This window comes from Chrysochloris asiatica, unplaced genomic scaffold (assembly GCF_000296735.1).
Source record: "Chrysochloris asiatica unplaced genomic scaffold, ChrAsi1.0 scaffold00310, whole genome shotgun sequence".
Lineage (NCBI taxonomy): Eukaryota > Metazoa > Chordata > Mammalia > Afrosoricida > Chrysochloridae > Chrysochloris > Chrysochloris asiatica.
In genome coordinates, this window is record NW_006408828.1 from 1,639,153 (window position 1) to 1,653,885 (window position 14,733).

Genomic DNA, 14,733 nt, shown 5'->3' on the forward strand with positions numbered 1-14,733 from the left:
AATATCTAGTCCGAACCTCTGGTCCTTTTTGGGCCCCTCCTCACCAACTTGAGAAGCCCAGCCCCCCCTTTTCCCAGCATCCCAGTCCCTAAGGCAACTTGTGGCTTAGCACTTCACAAACTTCCCTTCACACTCTGGACTGCCTGGGGGTCTCTGGGGGTGGTCCTGGGAACATACTGCTCTGGGGCTGTCCAGGTCAGGAGTCAGAGCCCAGGGGGGAAGCCGAGTCCCCAGACACCTTCAGAATCCCAGGGGGAAGTGAGCGAGTAAAACTTTTCTCTACCTCAGTTTCTTTGTGGTGACTTAAGGCAGAAACCTCTGTCCACTCTGGCTAACTAAGCAAGCCTCAGGCCTTCACCATCTCAGGATCCTAGATACTCCGGCCCACCCAGGTCCCAAAAAACCAGACTTGGGTGAGTTGAGATGGTTGATCCAGAAGCAGCAGAGTAATGTGAGGGGACTGGACAGCCCCCTGCATCCATTCTAGGAATCCTTGTTTTCCCCAGGTGCTCTTGAGCGGGCCTTGTAGAGGTTAGGGCCCCTTGGAGCAGAGAAGAGAAGGCCTCCATCCTTGTTTGGGGCACTATTTGGGGACACTCTGAGCCTGGCACCCCCAGATGACCCTTGGGCCAGCCCCCTTGCTCCTCCTAGCTGGCCTGGTCCAGGGTGGGGGGGCTGGGGCTGACGCCACAGCTCAGCCATGCGGCCTGGGAGGCTGCGCTGCTCCCTCTAGAGAGATAAGAGGAGGCTCAAGAATGTCTGTGGGGAGCAGGGGCGGGTGTGGAGCTGCCCACTTCCAGGCCCCCAGAGGCAGCACTGGGCTGGGGGCCTGCGCTGAGGGGGAAGTCTCCTGGAGCTTGGGATAAGGGGGTTGCTGAGGGCTGGGGTCTCCCAGGCAGGGAGGGGAGTGGGCGATGGTTTTTTGGGGTGTGATGTGGGTGTGAGGAGAGCTGGGAGCGGCGGCTCGAGTGTTCTCATGAATCTAAGTATGAAGGTGAGAGGAAGTAGGAGCTTTGTGGGGTGTGGATGGGCCTTGTGTTACTCCTGAGCATGTTGTTGTTGTTGTTGTTGAGTGCTATCGAGTCGATTCCGACCCATTTGTTGTTGTTGTTACGTGCTGTGGAGTCGGTTCCGACTCATAGCAACCCTGTATAGGGTTTCCGAGGCTATAAAGCTTTATGGGAGCAGAAAGCCTCATCTTTCTCCCGCAGAGCAGCTGGTAGTTTCGAACTGTTAGAGCAGCTGGTAGTTTCGAACTGTTGACCCTGATGATAGCAGCCCGATTTGTAACCACTACGCTACCAGAGCTCCTTAGCAACCCTTTATGGGGTTTCCAAGGAGTAGCTGGTGAGCTTGAACTGCTGACCTTGCAGTTCAAACGGCTTTGCAGTCTGGTGCGTTAACACACAGTGCCACGCCCTGAGCATGTAGGGGCCGCATTTCTCCTTCTTGTCCCCACCTGGCCTCAATCATTCCCTCTGGACAGTGGGTAGAGGAGATCTCTGCCTGCAGCTCTGAACAAGGGACTGGGGAAAAAGGAGGCTCTAGCCAGATAGGGTACCCCTCTGGACACAGCTGTCTACTGAAGTCCAGTCTTCTTGTGTACCCTCCAGTCAGTCCCAACTCCTAGCGACCCTGTACAGCATTTCCAAGAGCAGCTGGTGGGTTTGAGCTGCCGACCTTGTAGTTACTGTGTTTGGCAGTCCAGTGCTGACCCTACATTGTTGTTAAGTGCCATGGAGTCAATCCCAGCTGACAGTGATCCTATATAGCGGACTCCTGATGTGGTACTATAGGATCAGCACTGGACTTCAATTCACAAGGTCAACAGTTCAAACCCACCAGCCACTCAGAAATCCTGTACAGGGTCGCTAGGAGTTGGAACTGACTCGACGGCACTTAACAACAGCAATATAGGGTTTCTGAAGAACAGCTGGTGGGTTTGAACCGCCGAACTTTATAGTTAGCAGTCCAGTGCTTATACTATGGAGCCACGCCCTATAAACCCAAATAGAACTGCTCCTTAGGTTTTTCCGACCGTAAATCTTTATAGAAGCAGACAGATTCTTCTTCTTCTTCCGAGGAGTGCCAGTTGGGTTGGAACTGCTAACCGTGCCCAATGCCTAACGCATAGCACCACCAGGCATATATAAACCCTGTGTCCCGCCCAGGGATGCTGGGCCTGGAGGCTAAGAAGCTTTGGGTCTCGGATGGGAAGCTGGGACAGGACAGCCCCCTCGAGGCTGGTACAGCTGGGTCCCCGTGACTACCCAGCTAATCCCCCAGAGGGAGTCTGGCCACCCAGAGCGGCGGGCACAGCCTACAGAGAGGACCCTGGGCAGGATGCACTTGTTTCCAGCAGGTAACTAACTAATTGCTACAGGTGTGTTCCTCATCCCATTGCTGGCTCAGCCTCGGACTCGCGGAGGGACAGAACCCTGTGCCCGAGCTCTCCTTTCCCTCCTCTGCAGGGCTAGAGGGGGAGGAGAAGGTCCCCAGGGTGTTGTGTTCAGGCCTGGACTTCCAGTGCTGAGGAGGACAGTCCAGAGCATGGATGGCCAAGACGGGAGTGGTGGGCAGGGCCCATCAGCATCCAGGGCCCTGGCTCAAGGGGCACGTGACTTGAGTGATCATCTGTGCCCCGAGAAAGCCTAGACCAGGGGGGTCTGAGTTTCCAGGAGGCACTGGAAAGACCACCCAGAGGTTGGGGGAGCACTTCTCCCTATGTCTACAACCCCACAAGGGCTGGAGGTGGGAAACCTGGGTTCTAGTTTGTCCTTGATCTGCTGAGTGGCTTGGGCAGGTGACTGTCCTCTGGCCTCATTCAAGGGTGGGCAGGTGGGATGGACCAGAACAGGAGCTTGCAGCGGCGTAGTTGTTACGAATCTGGCTGCTAACTTCGAAACTACCAGCTGCTCCACGGTAGAAAGAGGAGGCGTTCTACTCCCGTAAAGATTTACAGCCTTGGAAACCCTGTACAAGGTCACTATGAGTCAGAACCAACTCCACAGCACATAACCACCACCAAGCCAGGGAGGCTGCCCCCACCCCCACCCCCACCCCCCGCCAGGCCCTAGAGCACCAGGTTCCTTGTTTGAAAACTACCCTCTCCCAACCTCCTGAGCTGTGGGATGGTTGAGGTGAGGACAAGACTGAGGCTCTGAGAGCTTCCAGAGCCGTTGCCCAGCCTCCACAACCCCAGAGCCTGTGGGACCAGGGACAGATGGGTAACCTGTGTGGGACCAGCGCCATCTAGAGGGCAGGAGGAGGCCCCAGGGGAGACCACAACTTGTGGGAGACATGCCCACCTAGAGGGGGGAGGCTGGGCCCCAACTGGGCTGTGTGATGGGGGTGTACCATGTCCCATTTCAGTCTATCTGCAGAGCCTCCCGGGGGTGTGTAGATGCAGGGGCAGCCAGGTGCAGGGCTTCTAGACCACTGACTCCCAAGAAGGAAAGGTGCCTTTCCCCAGACCTCTCTTCCCCTGAGTCCTGTCCCAGACCCAATGAACTGATGGCCACAGCCCTCCCTCCCCATGTCGAGTTTAGGCAACAAGGTAGTGGGGGGGGGGGGATCTGACTCATCCCTGTATCCCCAACACCCAGTGCAAACCACATGGGAGTGGGGAGGAGGGAAAACAGGAAATGTTCTCCAGGTCAATCCAAGCATCAGGCAGGGGTAGGGTGGGGGGCACCCCAGGAAGCAGAATCTCTGGGTAGGGCCTAGAGGTACAGGCTGATCCCAATCCCATGTCTCCTTGTCTGGGGAGCTAGAGAGACATTCCCATGGGGTCCTCAGCACAGCCATGGAAGCTGTTGGGGGCAAAGCCTCAACTGCTGTGGGTAGAATGGTTTCTCCCTGAAGACCTGGCCCCAACTCACCCACCTCCCAAAGGGTTACAGGCTCAGGGCGGGGTGAGGGGGTGGGGAGCCCTGGCAGCAGAGGCTGCTGGGTAACAGTCCAGTGAAGCTGCTGATTGGCTGCTGTCCTTGGACTTTGCCCTCCCCGATAAGGAACCTGGAGCAGAAATCATTAACTAAATCATTAACCAGGGGTGGCCCCGCCCAACCCAGGCCACCGGCTCTCTTTTTCCATCTCTTCCTCCTGCAGCCCTAGCCGTGGCCTCAGCTTAGCACCTTCCTCTGGCCTCAGTTTCCCTCACAGCCTGGGGTGTTAGGATGAGTGGGAGACCCACGTCACCCATCACAAGGTCTCTAGCCGCTCCTGGTCAGATCGGGGACTATATGAACTCACTGCTGGTCTCTGTGCTTGCCTACTGACCTTCTGGGCATGTCACTACATCTCTTCCTGCCTCTGTTTGCTCATCTGTACAATGGGAATGCACTTGTAATATTAATGCCTACCTCTCAGGGTTTCTGTGGGGCCTGGGGAAGATGGGGCCATGGAGGGCTCAGTGTAGTACGTGATATCAGCCTGCGTCTCATGAATGTTAGTCCCTAGGAGCTCTGCTGGGGCTGTGGATTAAGTAAGTGTAGGGTTACTAACAGAAAGGTTGATGGTACCATCCCACCAGCTTCTCTGAAGAAAGCCGGGGCCATTAGCTACCATACCAGGAAACCTGGAGATCACATGTACTGTGTCCTAGAGGTGGGGGCTGTGAGTCACAGCCTCATTCTGCAGACTCAGGGCAGGTGGATGCCTCCAGACAGGGCCTGGGGCCTAGCTGAGAGCCTTAGGAAAGTCCCTCCTCCTATCTGAGCCCCTTATTGCTAGGAGGAGGGGTCTTGGAGACCTCCCTTTGGCTGCAGGGTCATTGCGTAATTGGGTGTGGGTCCTCGCAGAGTGGGAGTTGGTGGGGAGGAAGCTGCCTGCCACACCCAACCAGAGCTCCTTTGCATACACTGTCTCCCTAAGTCCTGAAATGCGATGACTCTCCTTTTCCGAGAGGGGGTGCTGAGGCAGGAGAGCAAGGTGGTGAGCTGGGGCAGGCTCCTGGGTGCCCTGACCCATAGCCAGTCACAGGTGGGTGCCAACCTGAGGTTAGGTTCTGACCACTGGGGACCAGCGAAGATGAATTGGGTCCAGCCCCTTGACCCTCTAGGTCTCAGTGTCCTCACTTCAGAGGGTCAAGGTTATGTGATGTGAGCAGTGAGACCCCAAGAGTGTCAGTCTGGAGAGGGTGGAAGCGCGAGCCCCTTGTCGGACCCTACTGCCTCCGCTGGCCTGGATTATGTTGGGGGCTTAGAGCATCCGGTCCCCCTTCCCACCCTTGCCTCCAGGCTGCATCTGGTAGGAACGTTCTTCCTCCAGCTACTGTCCTGCATGGCCACAGCGTCAGTCTCCCCTCCATGGGTTTGAGTCTTTCCTGCCCTTCTTCAGCTCAGCCTCCTGTGTTGGGGCCTTGGGACTTCTAGAACCTCTGGTACTGCTAGTTTGCACCAGGAGGCTGCCTCTGGGGGCAGGGACCAAGGGGAAGGAGGGAAGAAGAGGAGGAGGAAGTTCATAGGTTAGGCTTGTGTGTGCATGCATGTCCCGTGCACAGGCTGGTGACTGTTCTGAGGAGTGGCCGAGCACAGCGCGCTCTCACCATGAGGCTGTCTCCCCTAGCCCTCCACGTGACTCACTGCCTGTCTGGGCTCTAATGTTACTTACTCTGTGAGACCTTCCTTCACCATTCTGTCTAAAATTGCAACTCATCTGCTCCTTCTCCTGGCCCCGATCACCTCTTCCTGCTGTATTTCTCCAGAGCATCTGCCACCTTCTTAAACACGGTAGAGGAGCTCTGGTGTCCTAGTGGGTACAGGTTGGGTCGCTAACCACAAGATCAGCAGGTGGACCCCACTAGCCACTGCACAGGAGAAAGATGAGGCTTTCCGCTCCCACAAAGATTCACAGTCCCCGAAATCCTCTACAGAGCCGCTGTGAGTCAGAGCCAACTCGATGGCAGGCCACGGCAGCAGAAATGCTGTGAAGTGTTGTGTTCCAACCTCCCAGGCCTCAGGAGAAAGCTCCGTGGGAGAAAGATGGGACTGTCCACTCCTGTAGATTTGTACAGTCCTGGAAACAGGAAAGCAGACCTGCTGTGGGCTTTAGGGTTCTCATGGATCAGAATCAACCCAATGGCAGTGGATTTGGTTTGTTTGGTTTATCTTGTCATCCGAAGCCCTGGTGGCACAGTGGTTAAGTGCTTGGATGCTAACAGAAAGGTCAACGGTTCAAACCCATCAGCTTCTCTGAAGGAGAACGATGAGGCAGTCTGCTTAAGTGCCATCGAGTTGGTTCTAACTCATGGAGACCCTCTATAGTGTTTCTGAGGAGTGATTGGTGAGTTTTGAACCTCTGACCTTGCAGTCCAGTGCTCATCCTACAAGCGCCACACCTGGACTCTCCTTGGAAACCCTATGGGGCAGTTCTATTTTGTCCTACAGTGTCGCTAGGAGTCAGAATAACTCGATCGCAGTGTTTTTTTAATTTCTTATTGTTTATGGGATCTTGTCACTGGACACCCTTGAGAATGCCAGCTCCTTTTGGACACATTTTGGGGGTTGGTGGGGGGTCTGCTTGTTTATAGCTGTATCTCCAGAGTCTAGTCCTATGCCTGACACATAGTAGGTTCTCAGTAAATACTTGTTGGATGAATTCATGAACGAAGGGACATCCACATGAGTATAGGACTGTGTGGTTGTGCATGCATGCGTGTGTATGTGAGTGTGTTGTTCATTGTGTATGTTAGTGTGTGCTTGGGTGGAAGACATGCAAAATCGCGGGTGTGCTCATGTGTGTACATGTGTGTACTGGAATGTGCCTGTGTGAGTGTGCACATGCTGATAATGTGAGCATGGAAAGCTCTGGTAACCCTAGGCTAGCATAGACCTGCCCCCCAACCCAAGGCGCAGGACCCCCCCACTCCAAATCTGTGGGACAGGGTCTCCCCAGGCAGCCTGTCCTGATCCCTGGGGAAGAGGACAGGAAGGGGGAGCCTCCTGAATAAGGCGGGTCAGGGACCCCCACCCAAAGAACAGGGCACAGTTGTTGGGAATAGTTCTAATGGGCCTGGCTTACAGGGTCTTGGGGTTGTAAGATCAGCCTTGTTGTGGGTCTGAGTACCAAAGCTCAGCTGTGTGATGACCGAGAGAGGGCGTAGCCATAGTCTGTTGAGATTGTGTGGACTCGAACTGAGAACAACACTGTAGAACAGAGTAAAGGTGCCCTCTAGGGTTTCCAAAGGAGCTCTGGTAGCGTAGTGGTTATGAGTCGGGCTGCTAACCTCAAGGTCAGCCGTTTGTAACTACCAACTGTTCTGCGGAAGAAAGATGAGGCTTTCTGCTCCCATAAAGATTTACAGTCTTGGAAACCCTGTACAGGGTCTCTATGAATTGGAACCGACTCCAAGGCACACAACCACCATAGGATTTCCAAGGCTGAAATCATTAGACGAGCAGGTCTTTTTGCCAGTGGAATTGATGGTGAATTCAAACCATCGACCTTTCTGTTTGCAGCGGAGCACTAAATCGTTATACTCCCTAGCTATATGCCTGTGGGCAGCTAAAGATTCGGGATCAACTAGAGGTGAGGGGTCACTGCAGGACTTCTGTGTTTTGACAAATTGACAGGGATCAAAGCCTCAGTAGCTGAGGTTCAGGAACCTGCTGGTTATGACTTAGGATCCATATTCTTGTCTGATGGGACTGCTGGGCCCAGCCTAACCGACGGTGTGCTGCAAAGATGTTACTTACAAAACAAGCATCTGACCTCAAGGTATTTTGAGTGAGAATGTTCTGGTCATAAGTTGAGGAATAGCCAAAAAATTTTTAGATCATATTAATAAAGATAGAGAATCCAAACCAAAGGAGGTGACAGCCTCACTGTGCCCTGCCCTGATGTGAATGAGTTTGGGGCACATTGATTAGCTCAGTCATCGCTGGGAGGAGAGCTGACAGCTCTGGGGTGACAGAGGAGGGGCTACCTGGGGGATTCAGCAGGCAGCTTACAGAAGACGTTCTTGCTGGAGGTATGGGTGGAACCTAGCCTCGTTCTGTGCATGCAGGAGAACATGGTACTACTGGCCAAAAGAAGGTGCAGAGAATCTCTTGCAGGCTCCCTGGGGCAGACACACAAAGAGATGACGAGACATGGTGTGGGCGGCAACAGCCTGGGCAGGGAAGAAGATGGAACTATAGCAACCAACAAGTTTGTTCCAGAGCTTGTCCAGGATCTCATCTCAGCCACCCCATGAAGTTGCTCCCTGCTGCACTTGATAGAGAAGGATGTTGGGGCTCAGAAGATTAAAGCTGGTAGCTAGGACTATCTGACCCTTGGGACTTCGTGGGTTGTCAAGGTGGACCATCTTCTGACCACTCCTGCTGTGACTAGGGCCCCCCTTGGACTCAGATCTTTGGCATAGACGTGCAGGACAGCGGGGGTCCTCAGGGGTGCCTTCAGCCCCAGGGTTCAGCTCCACTAGTCCTGGCTAGCATCCTCAAACCCTGCCCATGGCCACGCGGCCGACGGGATTTCCGCCATGTTTGGGGCATGAATTGACAAGTGCCCCATTGACGGGGAGGGGGGAGGGGGTGGGCAGGGCACAAGCCTCCCACTGTGCCATGTCCCCACCCTCCCCCGTCCCTCTGGGACAATGGTCGAGACTCAGCCAGAGTCCACAGCTGGTGGTAGGGGGGTGAGCTTGAGGAGGGGCAGGAGGGAGGGGTCCAGGGCCGAGGGGCCACCTGGGCCCTGCTTGCCCTCATCTGCCTGGGTCCCCTTGCCCCTCTCCTGTCCAGCTGGGTGGCCTTGGAGGAGGAAAAGGGCTTCCTTCCCACAGCCCAGACCCCAGCCCACCGGGGGGAAGGGGCGGTGTCTGGCTCCTGTTATAGGCAGGTAATAAAGGGCCTAATTAATGAGGAGCAGCTGGATGCATAGCTCAGTGGGTGGGGACGGTGCCTGAAGAAGGCCTCCGTGTCGCTGTGGGCCCCTAACCACAGCATGACCTGATGGAGATGCAGGCAAGTCTGATTCCAGCCCCCACCTGCCGTTTTTTCAGTCATTCCATGAACATTCACTGAGAGCCTAAGGAATACCCTGCTTGGTGATAATGGTTAGGGATTCAGCTGTTAACCAAAAGGTTTGCAGTTCAAGGCACTGCAGAAGAAAGACTTGGTGATCTGCTTCTGACAAACCAGCCATTGGAAACCACAGGAAACACACTTTACTTTGATATACATGTGATCGTCAAAAGTCACAATCAACTCGACAGCAACTGGTTTGGATTTGGGTTTTACTGTGGGAACCTTAGAAGCCCTGTAGCTTAGTGGGTTCCATGTTGGGCTGTTAACCACAAGGTCAGCAGTTTGAATCCACCAGTCTCTCTGTAGGAGAAAGATGAGGCTTTCTTCTCCCTTAAAGGTTTACAGCCTCAGAAACCCTACACAGAGTCACCGTGAGTCAGAATCGACTCCAGGGTAGTTTTTCTTTTGTTCTGTTGTTGTTGTTGTTGTTGTTGTTTTTGAGATACGTAAAGGAACTCTAAGGAGCTCTGGAAACATAGTGGTTACGAGTCGGGCTGCCAAACTCAAAGTCAGCAGTTCAAAATTACCAGCGGTTCCATGGAAGAAAGATGAGGCATTCTGCTCCCGTAAAGGTTTACAGCCTCAGAAACCCTGTGTAGGGTCACTATGAGTCGGAACCGACTCTGTGGTACTTAACAACAACAACAACGGAGCTCTGGAGTCCTGGTGTGGCACTGTGGGTTAATGCGCTGGACTGTAAAGATGTTTGAACTGCAAGGTCGGGGTGGTTCAAGCTCACCAACTGCTCCTTGGAAACCCTATACAGGGTCGTTGTGGGTCAGAACTGACTCGATGGCACTTGACAACAACAACAAAGGAGCTCTGGTGTAGCAATGGACGAGGCATTGGGCTGCTTACTGAAAAGTTATAAGTCACCAGCCGCTCCTCAGAAGAGGGATGCGGCAGTCTGCTTCTGTAAAGATTTGTCGTCTTAGAAACCCTATGGAGTAGTTTTATTCGGTCCTGTAGGGTCGTTATGAGTTGGAATCCACTTGTCGGCAGTGAATTTGATTTTGGTTTTTAGATGCTTATATTGGAAATCCTATATCGGGTCGTTATGAGTCAGAACTGATTCAATAACAACCCAGAGAGGCCAACAGGATTAGATTCAGAGACCAGGTCCCATACCTGAAGGCTGTGGATGAGGTACTTAAGCTTTCTGAACCTCCACTTTCTCATCTGTAAAATGGAACAAGAAAAGCCGACTGCCCCCAATGTCACTGTGAGAATTAAATTAGGTGTGGAGTAGGGGGCTGGGGACTGAGTGCTATTTGGGGAGCTGTGGTCACTGAGGAGGCCCTTTAGGATCTGTGATGGACTTGATGAGAGAGTGGAAAGGGTAGGCCACAATAAGAATGGGGGAGTTTATGGTAAGCTGAAACCTGAAAGGTATATAGAAATCGACCAGATGGTGGCAGGACATGGCTTTCTGTGGCAGAAGTAACAGCATGTGCAAAGGCCCTGAGGTGGAGAGGATGTTTATCCCAGGAGGGGGAGGAGGCGGGAGCCTGGGCTACAGAGAGTTGCAGAGACAGAAGAGGAAGCTGCAGGGGTGAGCTGGGGCCTTGAACTTGGAGAGGGTCTGGGTCTGTCCCAGGCAATGGGAAGTCAGGGAGGGTCTGTGGAGAGGAGCACTACTGGAGTCATTTTTTGATGTAGGACCTTGGTGGGTCCAGGGAGGTTTTGAGGGTCAAAATGAGGTCAGCATGTGCCTGCCTTCACTTAGCTAGGACAGCCAACATGTTCCAGGACTCGCTTGGAAGCAATGGAGGGGTACCCCACTAGTGTGACCCAGTGTTCCCCAGCCTGGCTTCAGGAACCCCCGGGCTGCGACAAGCCTGTTACCCCTCCTCCTGGAAGGTGCAGTTGGAAATCCTGAGTGGGGCTCATGGAGCAGCTGAACATTTCTGCTTGGTGTCTGATTGTGTAGCCAGCCAAGTGGAGAGGAGGATCCCAGAGCCTTGGGATAGAGGAGAAGGAGTGGGCTCAGGGTTCCTCAAGTACCCACCCCCAAGTCCCCAACCTCTCCCCAACGGTCAGTCTACCCCCACACTGCTCCAGCAGTTTCCTTCTCTCTCCTCCCTCTGCCCTCCCGTCCACCCGGCCCCTGGCACGGGAGGGTCCCTCCTCCCCCTCGCCACATCTGGTTCTCGTTAGGGTCTCCCAGGATGCCTCTGCCTGAGGCCCCCATCCCAGGGGAGGTGGGCAGGAAGATTAGGGGCGATTAGGAGTGCTCCTGCCAGGGAAGGAGGAGGTGATAGGGAGGAGGGGGCTGGGCCTGTTATAAATAGAAACACCAAGACTGAGCCAGCCTGCCCCGCCATTCATTGTAAATTCCAAGTTCAGGCTCAAAACCTGCTGTTGTAGTAGCTAGGGCCCGGGAGGTGCTCCAATTCCCTCCTGTTCGTGATCCTCTTTTAGGAACCCAGACCCGCAGAAGGGCCAACCCCAAAGGGCCTAGCAACCACTCACCATTCCTTCCCCACCAGAGTGAGGCCTGCCTCTGTGAGCAACCGGGATGGTGATGGTAATGGCAAGTCCACAGGGGTCAGGAGGATCCAGTGACATGAAACTCATAAAGCACTGTGAATAGTGAGGGGCCACTGTCTCTGTTGTTATCGTCACCATTGTGGTTGAGAAATGCCATCACTGTCTCTGTCTCTGTCCCCACTGTGATGGCCTGGGAGGATGGACCTGCAGGAGGCTTGGCATGCAGTCAGCCTGTTAATGTGCCTGACTCAGGTACACACAGTAGGCCCTGGAGTCCCTGGGGGGAGCAGATAGTGTACTTGGCTGATAGCTGAAAGGCGCCTAAAGAGAAAGTCCTGGCAATTTACTGCTGGGAAACCAGCCATCGAAAACCCTGTGAATCACAGCTCTACTGACACACATGGGGTGCTGAGAGTGGGAGTCAAGCAGCTGGCAGCTGGGGTGTTTTTTGGGGGGACCTGAGCAGAGATGTGGGTCCTAGAGCCTGGGCATGTCAACGGGCCATTCCTAGCCTAAGAATCTTCTCTGGTCCTGGCTACACAAGGCTGTGAACAACCACTGGCGGCACTTGGTGGGTGAGCTGGGGATGGGGGTCAGCAAGAGGGCCCGTGTCCTGTCCCAGGCAGCTCGTGACTTCTAGGAGGGCTTAGCATCTCGTTAATCACCTAAGGGGAGGGGGGGGTTCAGCATTCTTGAAATGCCGGCTGGGGCTAGGGAGGGGTTGGGGCCAGGAGCTCCTGGGGACCCCAGGGCTCTCTCAGGGGGCTGAGCACTCAGGATGTGCAGCCAACCTCATCTTCTTTCCTCCTCACAACCAGTGTGAAGCCTTAGCATTCACGGCCCCATTTTATTGAAGAGGAGACTGAGGCTCAGAGAGGCTATGCAACCTATTCAAGGTCACACCGAAGGGAGAGGTTGAGGCAGGATGTGAATACAGAGCTGTTTGAACACTGTTTGTAGAACTCATCAGGGGAGGGGCATGATATGCAGACCCCAGACCCAAGGCGCCTGAGGCTTGTGGGAGGGGCCCCTCCTGGTCAGACTATGCTGGCTGGCCCAGGTCAGCAGCATGGGTGAGGCCGTCCTCCATTATCAAGGTTGACGCATCTCTCACGTCAGCCCCCTTATCACCCCGCCCTCCAGCTCCCCCTGCAAGGTGACCCTGGGAGGGGGTAGGCCAGCGCCTCCCCGTCTCTGAAAGCGCTGGACCAAGGCCAGCAGGGGAGGGCCAAGAGAGGGTAGAGCCAGGCCGTCATCACTGCTCCTATAGCCTGGACAAACCCTTAACCTCTCCAGCCTCTGCCTCCTCCTCTAGATACCCAGCGCTAAGTCCCCAGCCCCCTCCTGGGGCATTCCCCCTAGCCCATGGCCCCCCAGGATGTGTGGTCCCCATCAGGCTGGCCTATGCTGGGCTTGAGCCAGTGAGAGGGATGAGCACCCACTGGGCACTCAGTTCCATCAAGCACCCCATAAAACGGAGACAATCGCCCCATTTCACAGATGGGACTTGTGGAGTTACATAGCTTGAAGGAGGCAGTGGAGGGGTAGGAGGTAGCCTGTCTGCCTGGATCTGAGCTCTGGGCCCCTCTTTGGGGAACTCAGTGGCCATATGGGTGGGGTGGGTGGGGTGGTAGATTGTGGTTCTCCCTAGAGGAGTGTCAAGTGTGGGCCTTGAAGGACCCATTCAGAGCAGACTCCCTCTCCCCATGGATATACATAGCAAGAGCTAGGAGGAATGTGTGTGGAGGCCCAGATTGGGGTAGTATGGAGGGCTGAGCCCCAGGACTGCAGAGCAAACCCCAGTTCACATGTGCCCTTGCCCCACAGGCCATGACATCAACGGAGCTCTGGAGCCCTCCAACATAGACACCAGCATCCTGGAGGAGTATATCAGCAAGGAGGATGCTTCAGACCTGTACGTCCCTCGCCCCTGCCTCCATCTCCGCTGGGAGCCCTGAACAGGGAGGAGGGCCGGGGCCTGGCTGGGGCTGACCTCCTCTCTCCTCTTCAGCTGTTTCCCCGACATCTCTGTGCCTGCCAGTGCCGCCTCGTATGTCCATGGGCAGCCAGTAATCCCTGGCTCCAGTGGGGTGCACCACCTGAGCCCTCCTGGGAGTGGACCCTCCCCGGGGCGCCATGGTGCACTTCCACCCCCAAGCTACGGGGCCCCTCTCAACTGCAACAACAACAATGGCATGGGCGCTGCTCCTAAGTCCTTCCTGGGTGGCCCAGGGCCCCCCATCAAGGCAGAACCCAAGGTTCCCTATGCCCCAGGGTGAGTAGAATGCAGGGCTGGCAGGATCTGCGCTGTACAGGGGAAGGGTGGTAGGATGGCCCTGTGGGTAGGGCAGGATGGGGTGGGACTAGGGCCACGTGAGGAGGGATGCTTGGGCTCTGCCTTAAGGCAATGGGGAGCCACAGAGGGTTCTGAGCAGGGGAGTGATGAAAGTTGATATTATGTGGGAGGAAGATCTGAGAACTGTGTGAAGAGTGGATGGGAAGCTACCTGCACACACATACTCACATACAGAGACACCACCTCTCATGACTTCGGCCCATCCATCTGTGCATGTCTCTAGTGGATGCCCACTGTATCCACAGGGGGTTGGCCAGTAGCTCTGAGGTGGTGTTTGAAGTACCTTTCACCCCGGCATCTTGGGGCCAGACACCTAGCAGGCTCCCAGGCCCCTTCCCCCACATCTGCCCTGGGGATCCACACCAGGGGCCTGACTTTGACTAAAAGTCCTAGGGTGCCACTCGATCCCAGGGTGGCTCCGGAGCACACAGTCATGGGGAGAGGCAGGGAACAGCCTCTGCTGAGCTCTGCAGTGGAGCTCAGCATGGAGAAGGTTTCGAGTTCCCATTTCCAGCACAGGACACAGGGGACCCGGACTGAGGATGGAAGGATAATAAGGTGCTAGGGACAGGAGCAGCTCTGGTAGCGTAGTGATTACGAATCGGCTGTGAACCTCAGGGTCAGCAGTTCGAAACTACCAGTTGTTCTGCGGGAGAAAGATAAGGCTTTCTGCTCCCGTAAAGATTTACAGCCTTGGAAACCCTGTGTAGGGTCGCTATGAGTCGGAACCGACTCCACGGCACATAACAACAACACCAACAATAACAGGGACAGGAGCACTGTTCAGATGGCGGCTTTGTCTCAAGAGCCCTCATTTCCCAGCCATCTGCATCTTCTGTTGGGGCCTCAGTTTCTTCCTCT

General features: G+C 55.0%; 1 protein-coding gene across 1 annotated transcript in view; it reads left to right on the plus strand.

Annotated features, from left to right (window-relative positions):
* Positions 1-14,733, plus strand: part of MYRF (myelin regulatory factor) — a 37,747-nt gene that overhangs the window by 1,665 nt on the left and 21,349 nt on the right. The window contains 2 exon segments of the mRNA XM_006875050.1: positions 13,344-13,431; positions 13,528-13,791. Coding sequence (XP_006875112.1) covers positions 13,344-13,431; positions 13,528-13,791 — 352 coding nt within the window.